Below are 23,464 nucleotides of genomic sequence, written 5' to 3' on the forward strand. Positions count from 1 at the left end.
TGCTATGTTGTCCCCTTGAAATGAATCAAGGCAGTGGTCCCAAATCACACTAGTAGAGATTATATTTGAATATAATATAGCTGAATTAAAAATGACATTTTCAATTAATAAATTTTCTAGATGAAGCAGTTGGGATGATTAATGTTCTTAAATCTTGACCCTGAGGTTTCGTCAGGCTGCTGGGGCAGAGCACTTAGCACCATAGCACTGCACAGGACTCCACGGCAGCTGCTACCCACACAAACATCAGACTGCACAGGGTGTTCCACCTTGGTATGAATCTGGAGGCTCATGTGCTCAGCCTTGTTTTAGTTTCACCACATAGGACTATGCCTAAATGCTCACATCATGCTGGAATGGCACTGTGAAATGTAGCTCTGCAGGAGGCTTCAGAGTACATGTTTTGAGGTAGACAGGTAATACTTGCTCAGAGACCCTCCCAGAGCGACCTGGGGACCATCTGGTGAAGAGCAAGCCTGGGACACTAACCCGCAGGGTCCTGGGTTCACACGAGGAGGTGGGCGTCTGCTTCACAGGTTCGCGGCCCCCAGACCAGCTACTCCAGTGCTTCCTTGCCCCTCTAGGTCTCACGACTGCTGCTTCCAACGCTGTGTTTAGGTGAAGCTGGAAGCAGAAGAGAACAAGCAGAACTGGATGCCAACAATCCCAGCACAGCTTTCAAGGCGACCAAGGAAACCCCAGGCCTTGGTGAGGCCTACTGGCAACACGGCCTTGGACAGACTCCCGTGTACCCAGCAAGAGCTGGTTGGTAGTGCCAGGCAGGGACCATGAGGCTAGGGTCATGCTTGCCTCACAAGGGCTGAGGGAGGGGTCCCAGAAATACCAGGACTCCTGTGCTCAAGTTCCAGGACCATGGGGCTGCTGTGGGTGGTGCCTGAGGTGCCAGGTGACCCTCTGCTGGGTATGGGGGCACAAGAGTCCATGTGGGCAGAACCATCCCCTAATTCAACAGCAATGCCACGCCTGAGGAGCCGAGGGCTGGCACAGAGCACCCTGCCTGCTACTGGGAGACGCGTGCTTGGTGGAGTTGCTGCCCCCTGGGCCTGGTCTACCTGCCCTGCCCCAGCACTTTCCTGGGAGGAGGGTGGCAAAGCACAGAGCCCTCCATCCACAGGAGGGAGAGCCCGGAGCTGGCACCCCAGCTCCTCACTGGTCAGACGAGCCCCTGACCACCATGCCCTCCTTAGCACAGAAATGGGGAGGACAATGTAGGAAACTAAATGTCAGCACCAGACAATCCGTGCCCTTTTGGATAAATGCAATTTTTAAAACAAGAATGGTCTTTGAGCCAGCACTGAGCAGACCGAGCTGCCCCTGGTCCACCCTGCTGGTGCACCAGAGCCATGGTGTGGAACCTGGTGACATGGACTCGGCCTGCCTGCAGCATGGATGCGTGCCTGTGCTGGGCTGCCAGGGTGGGTGGACACCAGCGCTCACTCAGTACCAAGGCAAGCCTCTTTTGGTATGCTTTAAATTAAATCTTTATATATCTTCTAAGTCTTCAGGAAGCTAAAGGCAACGTGAATATTTACCATGAAAAGACTTTTTCAATAACTCAGGAAGGACTCAATAAAAGTACAATATGTTTGAGGCTTATTAAGAAACCAATCCGTGAACTAAACTGAAACAAACTCAGATTCCCGAGACCTGGAAAGTGAGCAAAGTCTGTGGGACGGTGACCTGGAGCCAGTGTTGCACCTGTTGCCCGAGGGCCGGTGGTGGGTGAGCATGTGCTGCTGCACAGAACTGCAAGTGTTCTAACCTCTGTGAATGGTGCTGGTAGTGTCTGGTAGGCAGAGGGTTCTCTTGTACAAAAGTTATAAATACTCTCTATTCAGAAGTCTGGTCCACCTGGCACCCACTGACGAGTTCTGCTGTGCAGGTGCTGTGCACAGCCACGTGGCCCTGGGATCCAGGGTCAGTCTGCAGAGCCAGGCTCACCGCAAATCCATCTTGTGTCTGTAGTGTAGCAGGAGAGGCACCTTCTGTACAAAAAAGACACAGGCTCAGCAGGTTGTCAGGGTCAGCAGACACGCTGCCTCCTGGGAAGACAGGAGCCGAGCCCCATGCTGGCTGGAAGACCCACAGTGCCACCCTTGACTCTGCTGGTGTAGGGCCACGCGGTGCTGCAGGGTTGCTGGGAGACAGCCCCAGGGACCACCTTTGCAGTGCTCAGGTCCTACACCTGGGCCAGGCTGCTAGCTCCTCCACTGCCTGCCCTGCCATCCATGCAGGGTCTGGTCTCTGCTGCTCTGGTTCTCATTCCTTTGGCCATGGGAGACCTGCCTGGGGGGGCGGTGACTCCATTCAGCCCCACCACCTCCCACTCCTTCTGCCCAGGATGGGGTTCCACTACAGTCCCCTGCTTCAGGAAGCCACTGAAGGTTCACATGTTTGCTGACCACGGTAGTCACTGACTCCTGCTCCTAACCAGAAGGGGGAGACTGAAGACCCCCACCTGAGGGGACCCAGCCAGGGTGAGAGCCCAGGAAGAGGAGAGTTACATGACAGGTTCTCAGGGTGAGTGCTCACCTTGAACCTCCACCGCGTGACCATCATGAACTTGCCCTGGATCTCCTCGTTGCACAAGATGTCCAGCTGGTGGGGGAGGGGCTTATATTACAGACTTACTGGCTAATGGCTAAGGCCCTGCTAACCCGTGTGGAGACCTGTGTCATCACCAGCAGGAAATAACACAGTCCTCAGCATCTATGGCACCCCTGGGCACCATGGGAGGGCCTGCCTCCCTTTCCCACTCGCTGCTGTCCCATCAAAATAGAAATCCAAGGAAGCAATGGCGAGATATCTACCACTCCTGCAGGGCAGACCTACCCACATGAGCCTGGGGCTCAGTCACAGGGGGCCCTGTGGACATGGCCTAGCAGTCGTTCCAGCCCCCAAAGTCACATATGCTATGTCCTGCCCAGGTTCAAGGCATCTTTGATGAGCGCTGGAGGGCTTGCACTGTCCCTTTCTCCTGGGGCCTCTCCCCAGCTTGTCAGCCAGGAGCCACACTACCCATGTTCCTGCCTCCATGTCCTGAGGGGCAGGACATTGGCCCGCTCTTGAGCTGCCAGCCACAAGGACCTCGAGGGTCAGAAATGGTTTGTTCAGCAGCAGGGATGGTACCAAGGTACAGTGAAGGTGGGAGGGCACCTGCTGGGCACAGTGGACACTGCACACTGCACACTGGGAATGGCCTCATCTGCCACACTCTACCAGCCAGTAGCTTTCACAGACAAGCCCTGCCTGTCAGTTCCCTCCCCACTGTTCTGTCCTCCCATGCAGTGAAGGACAGGGCCCCCAGGCTTCTCCCTGAAGAGACTGTTTTTTAGAGCCTTTTTAAGTTCCAATTACACTGACTGGCAGGAGAGTGCCCACCCAGCCCACCCAGCCCAGACACCCATGTCCACACCCCAGGCGCCTTTGTTTGGTGCATGAACCTGCACCCACACTGCATGCTGTCTGTAAGAAACTGGCCGGCTGTTGTCCAGCCTCCCTACCACCAAGGCCGCATGGACTGCTTCTGGTGCAGTGTGGCTCACAGCGTGAGCACTGTCTCCTGTGGTTTCTACTGCACTTCCCTGACTGCAAGCGGTGGTGATCCCAGTGGGCAGTCCAACGGCTCTGCGCCCACAAGCCCCACGCAATGGCTGCTGTCCCCTGTGAGGTGTGGGTGTCCTGTGCCTCTCGTCCTCCACTCCCAGGCCCCTCTGTCCTGCCCAGTGTTTGTGAAGGTGGCAGTGTCCTTAACAGGCTGTGTGGTCCCAGAGCTCTGGGTCCAAAGCAGATGTCTCACAGCCTCCTGCTGCTCCCAAGGACAGCTCCTTGTGCCAGGGAGAGTGGTCACCCCAGGCCTCCTCCCCCGGTGCACTTGTGCTCCTTCTATTGAGTTCTGCCTCCCCCTTCACAGGATCCAAAGCCCCCCACCCCTTCCAGGCCAGCCACCAGTGACCAAACCACAGCCCTTCCCTGTTTTTTCCTCTGCCTTCTTCCCACCACAAGCCTCATCTGGACATTGTTTCCCCATGGGTCCCAGGTGGCTGGCATGTATGACTTAACCTGTGGGGCTGCTCATGGTCAGGACTGGGATCCTCCCTGGCCTCACCAAGACCTGGCTCTGGGGCCTTGCGGCACAGCTCTGCAGCCACACTGTGGACCTGGATGCAACAGGGCTGTGTTACTGCAGAGGTCCTAGGGGCCTCTCGGACAGTCTCTGCAGCTGTGCACATAACCAGATGGGAAATCCACAGAGCAGGAGTCTTCCACAGGGTGAGCCTGCATCCGTAAAGTCTTCTGTGTCCTGAGAGCAGAAGAGAGAAGAGAGCAGCCTGTCCTGTACCCCCGAGCTGCCCTGAGGTTAGGTCCCCAAATAGGGCTGAGGGGCCACAAGTCTGCGAGTCTGTGTCTCACCTTCCATCGCCTCATTCTCACACAGGGTTCATTTGTTATTGAATTTAGGATCCAGGCAGATAATCCAGGATTATTTTACCTCAAGATCCCTAATATGATTACATCTGCAAAGTCCTGCTTTCCAAATAAGGCGCATCCTCAGGTTCTGGCTGGGCCAAGGTTCACCTGCCAGGCTGTGTCCACACACTGCTCTCCCTGGACACCTGGATCCTCTGCAACACCCAGCCCTTCTCTCTCACACCCTTGACACCAGCCTCTCTGGCTCCCACATCTGTACCCCAGAGCCCATTTTTCACCCAGCCTGAGGGATCTGTAAAGCTATACCACAGGCCTAGGAGCCTGTCTGGGGCTCTGCAGAGTTGACTCCTGCTGGCCATCTGCACCTCTCCGTGGAGGGCCACTGGCCACCACGGTGACCCATGCCCAGCTCCCACACAGACCAGCCTTACTACCGTCACACCCTCCAAGACAGCATATCCCCCAACTGGCCATGAAGGACTGGAAATCAAGGAGCAGGATGAGTCTCCAATCTACACTCAGAACATGTCCCTGCTGTCCACAGTCTTTGTTGCATTTCCTGTGGACTACCTGGTAGGGTAGGAGAAACAAGAAGAATTTTTGTTTTTGATTAAAATTTCTGAAGTTGTTGGAAAACAAAACAAAATAAACTGAAGCACATTAGAAGGATCTCTAACAACTGAGAAATGATGCCTTATCACTCTGCTTGGGAATCGGCAGTTACCTCATTGAAGGAGGAAAGGTTGAGCTTTTTGGCAATGAACTTCTTCCGATGTAAGACTGTGGCCTGGACTGAGCAGCGGATCCACTTCCATTTCTGGTCCCACACTTTGCTGCTGTTGCATTCCAAGCAGATGCTCACCTGGAGAGAGGGGAGGTCAGTGGTTGGTCAGCTGGTCGGCTGGTCAGCAGATCACTGCTCTGCAGACCTCCAATGGAGGCCCTGCCCAATACCTAGGAGTTGGGCCTTTGATCTGTAGCTGCTTTGCCTCAACACTGTAGTTCCACCTCAGCACACATCCAAACCCGCATGGTGTCAGCGTGCCTCTGCAGCCAGTCCACTCCATCCTGTCCTGTTCTCTGGTACATGGCACTCGGGAGCCCCAGGCCCTCAGGGAGTCACACCTACCCTGTCCTGTCCTCTGGCACATGGGCATCCTGAGGAATCCTGGTAGGGTGGCAGGAGCATCCAGAGAGACTGGGAAGGATGTTGCAGGGTTGTGGCCTGAAGGATGGGGCAGACATGGAGACTAGTGTGGCCTTGGAGGAAGGGTCTCCAGTGGAGTCGTGGTGTGGCTGTGCAGTGCTCTGGAGGAAGCAGCTCCCAGAGGTCAGGGTGAGGGTCGTGTAGCATCCTAATGCTGGGCACCACAAGGCAAAGGCAATCCACCCTATCCCAGGACTGCTGAGGAAGCCCACCATTCACAGAAGGTGGGGATTGAGCACCCGGAACTGATTTAGGCCTCTTAAAATTCAGATAAATAGAATCAATGACACACATATGTCTAATATGGCAAAAGGTGCAAAAGGGAGGGTTAAAAGTGTAAGATGCAGGCGTAACGTCAATGAGCAAACTCTCAAGCAGGGGGTGCTACAGGGGGTGGCCATGGCCAGTCTTGGCGTGAACAGGTTAACCTCTGAGAATTCTCTGGAGGAAGATCATCACGAGCAACACGGAGACAAAGCACCAGCTCAAGTAGTGAAGGAAGCAGGGCACAAGAGAGGCGAGTCAGATGGACAGCTGTGTCCAGCTACTGTGCAGCAGCTGCAGGGCTGGGGACGGTGGAGAGTCCTATATGGTGAGGCACAGTGGTTCTCACAGAAACAATCAGATAAGTAACAGAGAGTGCTGGGGTGGTAGCATCCCCATAATTCCAGTGACTCAGGAGGCTGAGTCAGGAGGCTCACAATTCCAGCATCAGTAACTTAGTGAAATCCTGACTTGAAATAAAAATGTTTTAAATAGGGTTGAGGGTGAGTCTGGTAGAGCACTGTGGGTTCAACCTCAGTAAAAAAACAAGACAAAACAAAACGAGAATGACACAAAGCCAGCAGCAAGCAACTGTGAAAAACAAAGCCCAGGGAGGAAGAGAGATGGAGGAGGAGAGGCCTGGGCAGTGGACAGCTGCAGAGCAATGCTAATCCTGGACCTTCAGAACACATTCACTTGAGCAATCTGTGGCCACTAGGCGAGCAGAAGCAGAACTTACAACCAGCAAGTAAGCGGCAGACAGATTAAGGAAAACTTAGCAATTCTCTGCCACCAACAGCATCTCGTGCCAGAAAGAGGCAAGTGGAGAAAACAGGAAATGCAGAGTCACAGAGACCCACTCACACTCACCAGTGGTCACAGGGAAGCAAGTGCCAGTTAAAGAAAACTTGCAATTTGACTTTAAAATCTCTATCAGCAGCAGTTATGGACAGCATCACACTTTAGATATTTAAAAACTAACTCCCGCTAAGGTCAACCAAAACAAAGCTGGTCTAGCTAGACTCACTGGACACGCAAGATTAAAAAGAGGTGAAGGGGGTCATTTGAACCCACTTGCACCAGCAGCTGACACAGTGACAGACTGGGAGCACAACATGTGGACACGCCCAAGCGCAGCAGGAGGTTGGGGGCACCCTCCCTGGTGTGGGATCAGCTGTGCCCAGCTGCCTGCTCCAACCACAGCACTGGTGAGGAATCCAGCCTTGTGATGGCCTGAAAGTTCAGTTCTGCGCAAGACAGAGGGCAGGCCTGGACCACTGAGGGGCCTGCATCAGAAGCCCTCTCCTCATTAGGTGCTGCTGCCCAGACTGTGAAGCACGTGGGGGTGCTGAGGCCACCAGGCAGAGGGTGTGCTTGGCTGCAGGATCAGTGCAGCAAGGCCCAGATCAGCGAGGCCTTGAATCTGAAATAGCGTCCCCCACCCCTCCCAGTGTGCCCAGTCGAGGCAGTGTCCAAGCTCAGAAGTGGTACTCAGTCATCAAGTCAGTCTGTCCCATCTGCTCACATCCACAAAGTCCAACAGAGCCTACAAACAGAAACCTGCGTAAGCTCCCCAGGCCTCCTGAGCAGCTCTGACCAAGGCAGACTACTGCCAGAGGGCCCCGAGGCTAACTGACCACAGGGGCCCAAGGATGAGCACTCTTCCATCAGAACTCTGCCTTTTCCCAGCAAAAATGTGCAAAGACAGGGCTGGGGTTGTGGCGTGGTGGTAGAGCGCTTGCCTTGCACACGTGAGGCACTGGGTTCGATTCTGAGCACCACATATAGATAATTAAATAAAGGTTCATCAACGACTAATGAAAATATTTTTTTAAAAAATCTACAGACACTCGATTCCCTCTGATAAATTTTCCAAGAGCTTGCTCAGGGAACCTGGCAGCTGATTCCCAAAGCTATGTGGAACAGCAAAGGCACCAGGAACCTCTTTGGTACTTTGGAACCCAGGGGCACTTACCACTGAGCGACATTCCAAACCTTATTTTTATTTAGAGACAGGGTTTTGCTTACCACCTTGCTAAGGCTGGACTGGAACTTGCAATTGTTCTGTCTCAGCCTCCTGAGTTGCTGGGATGATGGATGCACCATTTCACCCAGTTCTTAAGACAATCTGGAAGACTATCCTACCACATCACAGCTCAGCTCATTATTTAAATAATTACACAATGAAGCAGGATGGTTTACATGGGGCTTGTTGGGCAGTACAGCCCTGTGCATGGAGGTTGTAGATCTCCCGTTGGAGAGCCCTGTAACAACTGGTGATGAATACACTGGCTGATTCACGATGGTCAACTGCATCTCCTCCCACAAAGCCAGCAGTGGGGGGTCTAGAGCCTGACCACAAAAAGCAAACTTTGCATTGAAGAGAGCCTTTTTAACAAATGGTGCTGGGAAAACTGGTTATCCACATGTAGAAGACAAGACCCTTATTTCTCACCCTGTACAAAAAACAACTCAAAATGGATCAAAGACCTCAGAGTTAGACCAGAAACTATGCAACTCCTAGAAGAAAACAGCATCAAAGCTCCAGCTTTTAGGTATAGGCAAGGACTTTTTCAACAGGACTCCTAAAGCTCAGGAAATAAATAATGATGGGACAGTATCAAATTAAAAAGCATCTGCAAAGCAAAGGAAACAATTAGGAATGTGAAGAGAGAACCCAAAGAATGGGAGGAAATTTTTGCTAACTACTTTTCTGACAGAGGATTAATATCCAGAATATACAAAGAGGTCAAAAAAGTTACCACCAAAACAATGAATAACCCAATCAATAACAAATGGGCAAATGAACTAAACAGACACTTCTCAAAAGAAGAAATACAGCCAACAAACACATGAAAAATGTTCAACATTGTTAGCAATTAGGGAAATGCAAATCAAAACTACACTGAGATTTCATATCACACCAGTCAGAGTGGCAGTCATCAAGAATAAAAACAACAATGCTGGAGAGGATGTGGGGGAAAAGGGACACTTTTACACTGTTGGTAGGTCTGTAAGTTAGTACCACCGCTATGGAAATCAGTGAGGTTCCTCAGGAGACTTGTCATGCAACCACTGCATGACCCAACCACACCACTCAGTGGTGCTTACCCTGAAGAATTACAGTCACCTTACTGCAGTGATACATGCACACCCATGTTTACAGCAGCACAATTCACAGTTGCCAAACTCGTCCATCAGCAGACAAGTGGATGAAGAAAAGGTGGTATGTATATGCAGATAAGTTTTATTCATCAATAAAGAAAAATGAGATTTTGGCATATACAGGAAAATGAACAGAACTAGAGATCATCATGTTATGTGAAACAGCCAAACTCAGAAGGCTAACGGTTGTGCGTTCTCTCTCACATGCCGAAGATAGAGAGGAAAAAGGTAAACAAAGTGGGGGAGATCTCATGAACTTCAAGGGGAGATCAGTGAGGAGAGGGACCAAGAGGTGGGAGGTGGGAGGCAGCGGGACAATGCTGGGGAGTGATAGTGGCCAAATCGTACTATTACATTGTGTGTTGCATGCATGTACAAATATGTAACAACAAATCCCATCAATATGTACAATGGTGCACCAATAAACAATGTGCAGAGAGAACAAAACTTTAAAATATATTTATAAGAAAATGTAGGTGAATGTACTTATGTGGAAGAGGTTCTTAAGGTACTGAAGAAAATAGTAATAAGCTAAAGTTGTGTCAAATTATAAAATCATGAGTGAGGATGGGCCAACAAGAGAGCAGACAGCACAGGTTGTAGGGCACCCTGGAGGTGGGTCCCCCAGGACAAGGTCATCTGCAGCATTTCAGGGAAGGTCCCCCAGGACACAAGCACCTGCAGCAACCCTGGGGTGGGTCCCCCAGGGCACGGACACTTACAGCACCCCTGGGGCAGGTCCCCACTGCACATCAGGCCACAAGACTCACAGCACAATGGACAAGGGCACACACAGGCACGTGGCCAGAGAAGGCACCACTGCTGGGGAAGCAAGCAGAGGGCAGTGGGCTCTGGAAGTGCTGTGTCTGAATGTGCGGTGCCCAGAACTCCTCCCAGACACGCAGGAGCATCCACAGGGTAATGGGCAGATCAGGATGGGGCCACGTGAGTGGGGACTGTGCGTGGGGGTGGCATGGCTGGGGACTCTGGGACAGGCCCCACCCCTTCCCACTGCTGCCCTGCCACTGAGAATGGAGCCCCCTGTGCCCATCTGCCAAGAGGTGCAACCTCACCTCAGGCCACAGTCAAGGAGTCACCCAACCCAGGACAGAGCCCTGGACATATGGAGAACTAGAGTGAAAACACCAGTGTGTGCGGTCCCCTGCGTGCAGAGTTGCAGGCTCTGCCAGGCAGCACCCTGCAAACATCAGCAGGCCAACAGTGGAAAACTCAAGCTGAAAAACCAAAGTCAAGTGGAGAACACTAGGTACACACCAACACCATCCCACAGCACCCCACGTCCAGACGCAGGACTACGTGGTCCAAGTGCAGTGCTGCAGGGGACAGGGCATTGAGACAGGGGCCTCGAGACAGGGGCCTCATCTGAGGGACCCTCTAAACCACTCTCAGATGGTGCCTGCCACTGACTCAGGACCAGACACCAGCATGGACTGGGTCCACACCAAGATGACCTGTGCTCTGGGGTCCAGGCTACGGTCAGAGCTGCCTTCATCACATCCCAGGCACCCGCAGACCTGTTCCTGCTTCCGTAGGACCCCTGAGTGTCACTAGAGTGCAGATGTGGATAAGGAAACATGAAAGGTCCCAGTGCTCTGGCCCAAGGCACGGTTCAGTGGCCCTGTGCTCTGCTGTGGCGAGCCAACCCCACCTCTGCCAAGGCCCCGAGCTGAGTCTGAACATGTGTCTCCTGGGGGCTGCCCGGCAGCTGGTTCTCCCCTCCCAGCTGCTGGGACCACAGCATGGGGCAGCTGGGCACTGCCCCTGAGAGCACCTTTCCCTCCAGGGACGTCGAGCGAGCCCTCTTTTGTTGTGGACAGTTCCCTGCAACGACGCGTTCCCACATGTGAGCTCATCACCCAGAACAAAACCAGTTCTAAGCATCTCCAGGTGACTGTGTGAGGCTCTGAGAGAACCGCCACAGGCCGGGCACTAGTCGCTCTCACACCTCCTGGTCTCTCCCCAGCATGGCCAGGGCCTGCAGACCCACTGAACAGCAGCCCGTGACAGTCCCTGACCCTCGTTTTATGAGATGATGGCACTGCTTGGCCCCAAAGCACAGAGACTGCAGGAGTTTGCAGAGGGAGTACACGTGAGGGAGTGCCATCAGCAGGGTCGGGAGCTTGGTCTGACTCCCTGGTCCCTGGTCATGTTACTGCCCCCCCACGGGTGCCCTCAACAGCGCATCTGACCGGCTGGCCAGCAGGAAGCATCTGAGGGGATGGTGCACAGAGAAGCCTGCATTCACCTGGGGCCCACCTGCTCGTCGCTCCAGTGGTAGTCATCATCCTCCTCCTGCTTCTCCTCTGTGGTGGCCTTGTGTGCACTGTCGTCTGCTTTGGTCTCACCTGTCACACAAATGGAAAACATGGAGAGTTGGGGACTCCCTCCCCTGAAACCCAGAGACCCGCTCCAAGCCCGAGTGGTGGGAAGCCAGGGAGTGCTAACTGGATGGTGAAGGCTGAGGTACACTCCTCCCAACCCCAGGCACACTCAGGACCGCCCTCTGTGCCTCTCTGTGACTGACCCCTGTCCTGAGCAAAGCCCGGCTGAGAGACCAGTTCTGCCAGGCTGCAGGGTTCCTGAGGCTGCCCTGAGACAGGGGCATGTCGGAGAGCTCAGAGCGACCAAGAGCAGAGGAGCAGCAACACTGGCCCCAGTCACCTGGTGCTCACCATAGCACTGCCTGGTCCAGAACCTGCCCCAGAGCCCATGCAGGCTTAGGGTCAGACTCTGGCCGCCTCCCTGGTCTGAGAACCGGTTCCTGAGAACCGGGCAGCTGGCTCTCTGTGTGGTGGTGGCCAGGTCTTCCCATGTGTCTGCCTGTCAGGTGTGCACAGGGTGATCCAGAGATTCCTCAGGAATTTGTGTGCTCCACCAGAAAAATACCAGGCCTCGAAGATTTGAACCACTTACATTATGCACAGACTAAGGTACCATTTACTTCACACCAAAACCAAATGTTATTTGGCATTTTATGGTAAGACAAGCCAAGTCCAAACCTTAGGAAGTTCGCCTTCAAACTTCTTCCTTAGACCCTCCGCCCTCTGACAGTGATCTTCAGGCATGTTGTGGTACCTCCAGCTCTCTGACCCACACCCAGTAGCTGCCTCACAGGGTGGTGAAGCCACCTAGAGCTGCACAGAGACCTACCGCACTCTGGGTATGTGCAGGCCATGGAGCCACTCACCACTGCCAGGATCCAAGTGCTGTCTCACAGAGCACGCCTCCCCCTTGATGTTGCCTGGCACCTCCAGGCCCAGCTTGTGGTAGAATTCCCTCTGCTTCCTCATTTCTGCTATTAAAAGTTCAGCCTTCAGTCTTCAGTAGGAAGGGATTAAGAAAGACTGTGCAGATGCTGCACAAGGAAGCGCAGATTTGGGTTATGAACCCTGAAGGCTAGTGTTGCCAAGAAAGCAGCAGGTGAAGCGTGAGCTCCCCTGCCCGTGTGGTGGCAGGCAGGACCAGGGCAAGGCCCAGTCACGCAAGACCCTGGGGAGCCAGAGAGCTTCCTGAGCACTGTAACCCCGACCCCCTCAGCTGCCCATGACATCACAGAGTGCCAGCAGTGCTAATGGAGGCGACTTTGGCGACCCTTGGATGTCACCACCTGTGCACTGACAGCTCAGCAATTCAGATGTGCTGTCTGGTGCCCCATCTCCACTGCCCCACAGGTAGTGCAAGGGGGCTCTCAAGGGCTGAGGGTCGGCTGTGCCAGGAGGAAGAGGACCAGGGCAGCCCAGCCAGGAGTCTCCTGCGTGCTGACAACATCCACCCGGCACTGGGCCAAGAATGTCCCCTGGTGTCAGTGTCCAACAGAACAGGGCAAGAATTGGAGGAAACCCTCCCCAGAGAGGAATTCCCCCCGAAGACAGGCAGAAAGCCTGCATCCCATACCTCTGCCTGATCTGCCAGGCTGCTGGCTGATAGGAGACTCAGCACGCAGCTCCTGCTCTGGGACCGACAGCCTGAACACAGCCACCAACCTGTGCCCTCCACTGGACAGCAGGCCAGGCTGGCATCTTTGTTCCAGGGAACCATCAGTTCCCGGATACTTCGTGACTTAGCAAATGCCCCACCCATGTGACTAATGCTGAGACCCAGGGAAGAGCAAGGGGCTGGTCACCACTCAGGACACACAGGGAGCCAGGAAATTTAAATGAGTGCTCAGACCAAGACCCATTACGCATCTCTGTGAAAACTATTTTGTGAAGCTGACCCAGAAGCACTTCATTGAATTTTTTATCTGCATGTGTGTTTTTTCTTACAGATGGTGAGCCCCAAGAGCGTCTGGGCAAAATCCTGGGTGTGTCCAGCCCTACATGGTTGTTAGGAAAAGATGCAAGGAAAGCAGACCCACGGCTTAGCATTGCAGGAGTTGTGGACACTGCCAGGGGGAGGGACCTGGCCAGGGTCAGCCCAGAAAGAGGTGTCCCCTCACCGTACCCAGGTGCCCCAGACAGAGGTGCGGCATCCCCTGTGGATTCACAGATGTCTGATGGCGACATACACGACACAGGCTTTCACCACCAATGGGCCAGACTCCACCCAGGCAACGCCTCATTAAGGAACAAAAATAGGAAGCAGCAATGTCAAGACCTGTGGCCACTCCTAGGAAAGCCACTGGCCACCTGGGCTGTCTGACAGAGGAGCCCCTGGGCCCATGGTGGGTGCCAACCCAGGGAGACTGAGCCTGCACACCAGGGCAACCCCTGGCATGTGCACCAGCCCATCTGACACCACAGCCAAGCTGGAGTGCCACCCAGGGCCAGAGCGCTCCCTGGGAAGGGAGAGGGCAGGGGGACAGGCAGAACTGAGGCTCTGCACAGCTCGGGTAAAGGTGATGAACAAATCCCCATGAGTTTTTATTGATGAAATCCAAAATACTGTGACCGCCACCAAGGGCAGTTTTCTAAAGTGAGACTGGAGCCCCTCTGGGGTGACTCTGTTCACCTGGAGTCTGGACCAATGCCCGTGGCCTCCATGCTCATCTGCCATGAGGCCTGTGTGTCTGGCCCATGCTGCAAGCCTCCCCACCTGCAGTGAGGCAAGCACAAAAGCCGGCTCCTATGCTGGCTTTCCACCATGCCTCAGTCTTAGGCTCAACCTCTGGCTGAGGTTCAGGTGTGAGTGCCTTCATGGGCTGAGACTGGACACGGGGAAGCTTCCCAGACAGTGCTGGGCTTGCAGCTCCCAGGAGTCTGGATAATGAGGGTCCTGCCTCTCTGTGGTATGACAAGTGACCCACAAAGGCCCAGTGTTTGAGGCTTGGTCTCCACAACGGCACTTTGGGGAGGTGGTGAATGAAGAGGCGGGGCCTTGCCGGACACCCTCCAAGAGCCCCAAATGAGCAGCTCTGCTCTGGTCACACTCCGCCAGGTTGTGCCACCTCCCCACAGGCCTGAGGTGACGGGATCATAGTCATGACTGGTACCTTCAAAACCAGGAGCCAAGCCAGCACTTTCTCTCTGCTGGCCGACGGGGCTGAGATCCCGCACTCCAGGAGGGTGTGGCTCGCCCTATGGCACCAGGCTGGGCAGAAAGAAACCACAGGTCTTCCACAAGAGTCATTCCAAAGTCACTCAGAGTCTGGCGGCTCTGAGCAGAGATGACCTCGGCCCTCAGATCAAAGCCAGTCTAGAGATACAGGTGGCTCTGCCAAGTCACGGAACCCTGTGGTGGGCAAGAGCAGCATGCAGTTTCACCTCCCACGAGTTCAAAGAGCAGAGGCGGCTCTGGCCCAGGAGTGAAGGCATGCTGCAGTGACAGCACCTGGGCCACCAGCCATGCAAGTCACCCACAGACATCCGGCCTGAGGCATCGGTGACCCTGGCTGGCACAGGAGGCCACTCACTGTTCACACTCACTGACCACCACTCACTGTTCACACTCATGACTCACACCTTCACACTCACTCCTTACACCGTCACACTCCTCACACCTTCACCCTCACTCCTCACACTCCAATGGCCCCATCTCTGAACAAATGCCTTGTGAGCATTTGTTCACCTTGCCAAGGGAAGGCACCTGGAGTCGCCTCTTCCTCTCGTTTTGGATGGTGCTGCTGTTGCAATCCCCAGCTGTCCCCAGATTCCCTCAGTGTGCAGACCTGGAGTCAGGAGCTCGCCGCCAAGGAGATCTCTCCAGGGCTGTGACATGCGTGGCAAATATAGCTCTGGCTAGCAGACAGTCAGTCAGTCCTCAGCCCAGCCTCACCATTGTGTCCACTTCTGTGAGGTGGTTCTGCTTGCTGAGCTGGACTGCTCTACGAGCCCTCAGGAGGGGTGGGAAGACCATGGCATGGTCAGGGTGCAGGAGGGCAGTCAGCCATGGGCCCGAGTCTCTCCTTCCCCTGCTTGGACGTGCTGGGTGGCATGACAGCCTTGATCAGCACTGGTGCAGATGCTTGAGGGCTGTCACTCCCCAGGTGCGATGCTGAGTGTGCAGAATGCTGTCTGTAGCTCAGAGCAATGAGCACATGACTGCTGGTCTGCATCAGGCGCCTACCCGCCACTGGCCAGGAGGCAGACAAGACACCAGGCACAGCCACATCACTGATGCACTACAATCCTCATGCCACAATGCTGGAGGACAAGACACTCTGCACTCAGGTGCCATGAAGGCAGTGGGTCAGGCATGGGGCACGGGAAGTCAGCATCTGTGCCAGCCAGGACGCAGGACATGAGATGGAATGAGACACAGGCACCACATGACCTGCAGCTCCCCATCCCCAATGGTACCAAGAGGTGTTTTGACCCCTCTGCAGGCAAATGCCTGGTTTCAGAGCAAAGGATGAGAAGCAGAGAGATGTTGCCGCTGAGTTCATGACAACTCTCCAGGCCCCAGGTGTACGGGAGGGAGGTGGCCTCAGGTGTAAAAGATAGGCAACCTGATTAGCTCAGCGAACAGGCCTTGCCTCTGAGGAGACAGGTTTAAATACCACAGAGATGAAGAGAAACAACTAACCACTAAATGGATTCTGGCCTCTCACACACAGAGCAATAAGAAAACCCAGGAGTTGCCCAGTGGGACATGGATGTGACAGCAACTTGCAGGCCACTGCTGCACCCCCATGGGCACAAGGTCCCACCCACTTGGAGACTGGCCTGAGAACGAGGCTTACAGATATTGGCACAACTAGAGAAGCCAGATGACCTGCAGCCCACCTCCACCGAGAACGCAGCAAGCTGCTGAGTTCAAGGCGAGACTCACCCAAGGACTGCCTCACCCGAAAAAGCTTGAGAAGGACATCTGCCCCCACAGGAAATGCACAGGTTGAAGAATGCTTAGGGTCCTGCTGGAAGAAGGGCTGAGCTCAGATGTGTGAGTCTCCTGCTTAGGACATGAAGCTCAGAACATGACCCCCCAACTCTGGTTTCTCCAACTTCCAAGTGGGGCCAATGGTGGCCATGGGACAGGGCTCGGTGTGGTGCAGGAGATGCAGTGCCCAGGAATGAGCAGGTACTCAGGTCATCTGGCCTCCCACACCACCACTCTCCTCCAGGCAGCAGCTCAGAAAGAGCAATGCAGAGGCACCCAGCACCTGGCACCAGCCTGGGACCTCAGATGTACACCCACCCACGGTGAGAATCCTGGGCAGCCCCAACACCTCCTGCCCTAGGAGCACTGGCCACCAAGGCCACCAGTGCTGTCATGGGGACCCTGGCCCAATGTGAGATGCCTACTGGTCACAGAAGAGACCCAGGTTCAAAAGGACAGTAACAGCAAAACACAGGTGGCAGGGGTGGGTAGAGAGTTGGGAAAGAGGACAGACTCAGTGCCATTCCTGCCTGCCCTATGAATAGCATTTCAGGGAACTTGAGCAACAGTGTGTCTCTGTCAACACCTTCCAGCAAGGAGAAGGGAATAGCAGGACCAGTACAGCATTGCCACTGCCTGCCAGGAACCAAGGACATGGTGGACCCGTCACCTCCAGGGCCAGACAGCAAGTGCTCAGGTGGAGCCAGAGCCATCAGCCAGACTTGGACCTACTGTCAGTTCCACCAACCCCAGGAGGCAGGTCCTCTGCAAGTCCAGATGTGGGGATACCCCAGGGATGAGAAAAGCAAAGGGACCCCAAAGAGGCTGTGGGTCAGCCCCAAGCACAGGCCCTATGTGCATCCTGCCAGAAACAATCAGAAACAAACACAAGCCAAAAGGCAGCACATTCATAAGACAATGAGAGACATTACATGAGTGGCATCTGGCAGGAAGCAATCCCCACACCTTCCCCACCAGTCATGTGGGCACTGGGCTATGTGATTTGAAGAGCCACAGCTCAATACCAGGGATGAACTGCAAGGTGGGGCAGGTGTCACAGGAGCCCACCAGAGCTGCTGGCTCCAGTTGGCACACAGCTCCTAGTGAGCTTGCATGGAAGCAGCTCAAATGCTGTTGCAAACACATCTTCAGGTCTTGGCATCTGACTTGGAGGTATTTTTGCCTTTTTCCAGGACTGAGACAGTCCACATGCCCCAGAAAGCGAGTAGAGAGTCCAGCAGGAGTCAGTAGCAGGGGACACAATATGGGATGCCACCTCATTCTGTGCACTTGCCCCGCATCCAAGGGCCAAGCCCCCAACCTGGCCACAGTGTAGGAGACTCACCTTCCTGGAAGCCTGGCACCAACTTGTAAATGATGTCCTGCATGGTCCTGTCATGGCTGCAGAGAGAGCAGAGTGGGGTCAGGGGGATGCTACCTCTGACTCAGTGTCCATGTGGTCAGCACAGAAGTTTTGGTGAGATTTTCCTTCAGTTTGCACATGAAAATTTGCTACCAAAAGTTCTCAACAACCTGGACAGGGGCAGCATTCAGTTTGGTTCCAGCTGCTCATGAGCAATTCAGGCAACGATGGCAGATGAGAAGGTCACCCCAGGAACAAGGCCTGTCCTACTGGACCTGGGGCAACTCATGGGCAGCTCTGTCCCACCCACACCTGCTCCTGACTTCCCACCTGGGGCCCCAGCTCCATGAGGTCAGGCCTGCAGTCTGTCTGATCTACTTGGAAGGTTTCTGGTGTGGAAGAAAAGAGGATCTCAAACATGTCCTACTCCAGTTTGCCATTTTTTAAACAGAAACTCTATGTTCAAAAAATTGTTTTCTTTTTCAGGTCAAAAACTGTCACAGAATTGTTAGTTTTCTCTTTTTTTTTTTTTTTTTTTTTCTTTTTTTTGATAACCAGGCATTTTATTTGGGGTTAATTTTGAATTGTTTCTCACAGGGAACTGCTGTTTTCTGGTATAATCTGTTTGCCAGTGGAGAAGGATATTATAGAACACGGCACACAGTCTCTCCTGCTCCATTTTAGGTGTCCAGAACCTATTCTTCTCTATTTGTTTTTTTTTTTTTTTTTTCTGAAAGTGGTAAATAAAATAACCCCCTCTAATCTGAAGTTTTATGGTCAGACTGAAGAAAATGTCATAAGGAAATAAGTGTAAAATGAAACCTCCCTGGAAACCTCTGATGGCTGTCTCAAGGCCTTCTTGCACCCCAGCATTCCCATCTGCCTCTCACAGAATGAGAGGACCCCAGCAAAGGGCTGGGGGTGTGGAGCTAGAAGCCTCAGATTTCAGGGACAACAGCAACAGCAGCATCCAGAGGCAGGGTCCAGCTCAGCTCAGGTCCCCACAGCCCCTGTCCATGCAGAAAAAATTGGAGCATGAGGCCTGGCCCTCACCTGGCCCTGACCAAACCATATACAGTCTTTGATATGCCCCAAGTCACACCCCTTCTGCCACCTCTACAGTACTGATCATGCACTCACTGGGAACCCAACAGCTTGGTGGCTCTTACTCCACCCCAAGTCAGATCGCCCACTGACACAGTGGTCTGACCCTCTCTTACCCAATGTGTGACCCAACCCTGATCCCAGCCTGACCTATATTGAGAGTGGCTGGCCCAAATGCAGTCAAGTTCTCCTACAAATCAATGAGTTAAAAAGGAGGATACACCTCATATGGTTTGCCAATCATTGAAATGGCAACGATTTAATTGCAAGGTGACCAAGCTTTAGTGCTACTTATGGGCTAATGAATTGGAGAGTGTTCAGGCAAGCAAAGAAGTAATTGGAGGTGAAATAGTTCATATATGTCATTTGTAATCAAACTTCTTCATTCTTCAGAGGATGCAGGTTCCAAAAGTGGTGGCATTAGTGTGATGCAGTGGTGAGGTTTTCAGCCCTCTGACATCAAAAGGACACCTATCAGACACCAGTATAGACCCAAGGGAGCCTCAGCAGGCCTCATGGCCCTGAAAAGTAACCTAGGAAAACATTAGCATCCTAAACCTCCATTTCAGAGGTATTAAATCCACCAAAGAGATAACATGATCAGGAAGACCATGGCCATGCTGAGGATTGGTCCAACCTCACTGTCCAGCATCATTCACAGGAGGAAAAAGAAGTTGTCTGAAAAAAAGTGTCCAAGCTTACTTCTAGAAACTTGATTAATAGCACAGGGTAGGGGCTAAAGGATCAGAAGCAGTTCTCCACCCAAATGAGACAGGAGGGCCCAAAGTTCTCAAGAGGTACTTTGTAAGAAATTGTGCCTCTGTCTCTGATGGCCATGGCTGCCCCAAACACCACACAGTCACTTGAAGCTTTTTGCTTCCACAGCAGGTCCACCCCAGATGACTCCACCCTTCAGTGGTTCTAGATGACTCAACCCCTTGGGGCCCTTCAGTGGTTCCTCTTCTTGTGTGCAAGGAGCCCCAACCCTGCCCATGCCTAAGCAGAAATACTTCAGATATCTGGAAGGACACTGCATGCTTGAACCCACCTTTTTAATTCAAAAAAATTCCTTCCCTGTCTCCTTATGCAAACAGTCCCTGTACCACTTCCCTTTCTGGTGCAACATGAATCCTAATGAAGTCTCTAATCAATGGGTATAGTTTGTATATTCATGATTTTAATCTCAACTAGAGCAGGTCAAGTTGGTTGCACTCAAATCCGGCAAACTGAGCAGGTCACCTTGAGGGCAGCAAGCACAGAGAGTGACCCAAAGCAATGGAGAGCTGTAGGAGCTGCTAGGTCAGGCTGACAGATAAGTTTCAGGGAACTGGTGGAAGGAGTTGGCTACTGCTCCCAGGAAGACAACAGGGGAGCTGCTACCACTAGGAACTGAGGGTCACCGACATTCAATCTCAGGGCTACTAACACAAAGATCTGAGCCACCAGTCAGTCTGCAGACACTGCGGTCAGCTGCAAACACCAAGGGAGATGCGCTTTGCCTCTTTGTGATTCCTCTTCAGATCAGACAGACCCTCAGATGATTGGTAAGAGAGATTTTGAGGGGACACAGATCATGAAGGGATGAACAGAGAAGATCCCCTAAACCAAACAAGGCTATTTGAATGAGGTGATGTGTGGGTTTCTTGTTGTCTCTTTTCTCCCAGGATCAGTGGAAGGACCAGTCTAAATCTGGAGGCAAGACCCAGTGAATGGACACTTGTGCAACCTGGGGACTGACATCTCCAGTTATCTCTTCCTCTCAGTTCTCACTGCATGGAGTTGCAGACACACCATGGCAGAAGACAGCAGCCTGAGATTTTTCTACAAAACTGCCTTTATTCCCACTGACACAAGGTCATCAAGGTACAACTTCCCACCAGGTTTGAACATTCCACCTCTCCCCTCTCAGTAGCCTCCCTCTGTTCTCCCCCTACCCACTTTATACACTCCAAATACCTTCCCCTTCCCTTCCCTTTTCTGAGGGCCAACAGGACCTGTCCTGAGTGGGGAGAACCCTTTGGCTCCATGGGGTGCAGAATGAAGCAAGTGTGAGATTTCACCTGAAGGACAGCCACCCCAGAGACCACCCATAAACCCTACTCTCATCTAGGACTCTTCTTAATCTTCTGGTTGCCTGATGACTTGTACTTCTTCTTCTAAGACTGTGAGAGGTTCAAACCAGCTCTGGATCCAGTTCATTACCCCCAATGACTTGGATGGGAATCCCAGAGTGGGGCATCTTTTCCAAATTGCATGAGTGTCCACTGAGAGCTCACTTCTTGGACATGGCATCTTGAAGGGAGGATGGGAACTGAGGCCTCCTCTCTGAGGCATTGGGGCCTGGATTGCTTAATCTCCCAAGGAGATTCCATGTGAGTGTCCTGGCTCTCAGCCAGTCCCTAGGGCAGCACATGGTGCTGGGAGGCTAGGAGGAAATTCAGTCTTTGGAGGTCATCATCCACACTGTAGCCATTGGCTGTCCCATGTGGCCCCCCCAGAAGTAGTGACTCTTCTGAGACCCACTACAGCTTTGTTTTCCAGGTTTATGGAGAGGGATCTTTGGTTTTGGGGAGGAAAGTTGCACCAGATGGCCCCCAATGAGGAAGACCCTTGACAGCTTGGGAGAATAGCAGTGTCCTTTGGACCTAAAAACTCTGGATCTATGGACCCTGCACTTCTTCAAGTTCTGGGAAGCCACCTCTGGTTTCAGTTCTCCGTGCTGATCCCTTGATCAGTGTGATGGTTACATTTCTCTGCGTTTTGACTGGCAGCTGTCTCGGAAGCTCTTGAGCCTTTTGGGACATACCATGACCTTGAGGCAACTGCAGAGGTGCTTCTTCACAAGCTGAGGAGGATATGGGCACTGGCCAAATGTATGACAAGAGCCACAGAGGACAGGGACATTTATATTTCAGTGGAAGGTGGGAGCTTGAGGTATCACCTATCCTGGTCTCAGAGACACAGACTGAGGCTCTGCTGGCCACCCTCCTGGGCTTCCTTTCAGCTTACTATCCTAAGTCTGTCCCTGCTCTTCTGTCTCCTTCCTTTTTTATCCTGACCTACATCCTCTGTTCTGGAGCAGTCACAATCAAGGAGTCATGTATCACAGGCAGGATGAGGATAGAAGAAGTCCTTTGTGCCGCGTGAATAGGGTCCTGTACATGCCTCATCTACCTGCTATCCCTTGCTCCCCTGTCCACCTGTGACCACTCCCTTTCTTACCTTCTTGTGTCCTTTATTCTTCTAGTCTACCAGGTATCTCTCTCTGCCTTTTTCACTTGGTGTCTGTACTCAAGCCCCAGTTAACCTGATGTCTTGACCTCTGTAGTTCTACCTGGTGCTCCTTTCTCCTGGTCTGCCTTTTGTTTCTTACCAACCCCTTGTGTTCCTGGTGTCCCTGCACTTGTTTATCAGGTGTCCTTGCTTCTCTTGTATAGCCAATGTATCACCAGTCCCTGATCTACTGGGAGACCCTCCTTCCCCTTTACATCTGGTCAGGGGTGAGTCCTTCCTCCTGCTCCTGCTCTTTTGTTAAGGTCAAGATATTTATATATGGTTCAGAGAAAAGTAATTCTTCCAGGAAGCAGAGGTGAATCATAGTCTACACCTGGGAAGAGAAGAAAGAGAGTGTGAATGACCTTGGGAGGAAATGACTCCAAGTCTGGAAGACTTCTAGGACAAAAAGGAAATGGAGATGACCCCATCCTGGTCTGCACCATGGGATTGTTAAATCCCAACCACCAGCTACACACGTTTACAAATGTATGTATGTGTGTACGTGTGCACACAAACACACACACACACACACACACACCACTGAGAATCTGAGAATCTAAGCTATGAAGCTACACCAAGATTGTAGGCCCAGCCTACCTGTTGACAAAGTCCTCATTAATGCAGCTTAGGAGACAGATCTCGGTATAAATCATCCTTTCTTGGCTGTTGCTTCCGTCCTTCCTGTCCCAAGTTTGCAGAAGGCTGTCCTGTGGACAAGTGAGAGGGCTTCCATGTGGCAAAGTTTGTAGACCCTAAGCCTACACATGAACGGCTTTAGGTGTGATCTCATTGGGTGCCTAGGTCTTGGGCACCTTGTTCTCTAGCACCTTGGGTTTGGCTGCCAAAGATCAGGCAGGTTATGCCTTAGGCATTGTCTTTCTGGAGGTGCACACCAGTACAGGGAAGACAAGAGCAGTGCATGGATGGGCGATCCAACTTCTTTTCAAACAAATGGTATAAGGCTGGGTTCAGGGACCTAACCTGGTCTGCCATACTCCAGGACAACCTGACTTGAGGACCCAAGGGAGGTGACAGTGCATGTGGTGGAACATCTAGTACAGTCATGTGGGAGGACATTTGGAGCCACTGATAGTTCACATACTATCCCCAACAAGGACCCAAGTCCTGCAAAGATGGTGTGTTGGTTCTTTGGACAGGTAGGGAGAGAAAGGAGACACGTACTTGGCCTCATCACTACACAGTTAAAAAAAAAGTTTAGGAGGGGCCTTAGGTGCTAAGGGCTTCTTTCTGCTTGAAAGATTAAATTCCACATACTGAAGGAAAAGTTCTTATTTGGGACAGCAACCTCCCTTGGCCCTTGGCACCCTTTGGTGTCAAGTCTCAATTTCACAAAT

General features: G+C 52.7%; 1 protein-coding gene across 1 annotated transcript; it reads right to left on the bottom strand.

Moving 5' to 3' along the window:
• Positions 1–1,958: 1,958 nt before the first annotated feature.
• On the bottom strand, positions 1,959–18,149 carry LOC124965326 (polycomb group RING finger protein 3-like). The gene is made up of 7 exons (XM_047526212.1): positions 18,040–18,149; positions 17,712–17,767; positions 12,297–12,404; positions 11,366–11,454; positions 5,177–5,314; positions 2,554–2,619; positions 1,959–2,006 (listed from the first exon to the last, which is right to left on the bottom strand). The coding sequence occupies exons 1-7, from the start codon at positions 18,147–18,149 to the stop codon at positions 1,959–1,961; spliced, it is 615 nt and encodes a 204-aa protein (XP_047382168.1).
• Positions 18,150–23,464: the final 5,315 nt, after the last annotated feature.

This window comes from Sciurus carolinensis, chromosome 15 (assembly GCF_902686445.1).
Source record: "Sciurus carolinensis chromosome 15, mSciCar1.2, whole genome shotgun sequence".
Lineage (NCBI taxonomy): Eukaryota > Metazoa > Chordata > Mammalia > Rodentia > Sciuridae > Sciurus > Sciurus carolinensis.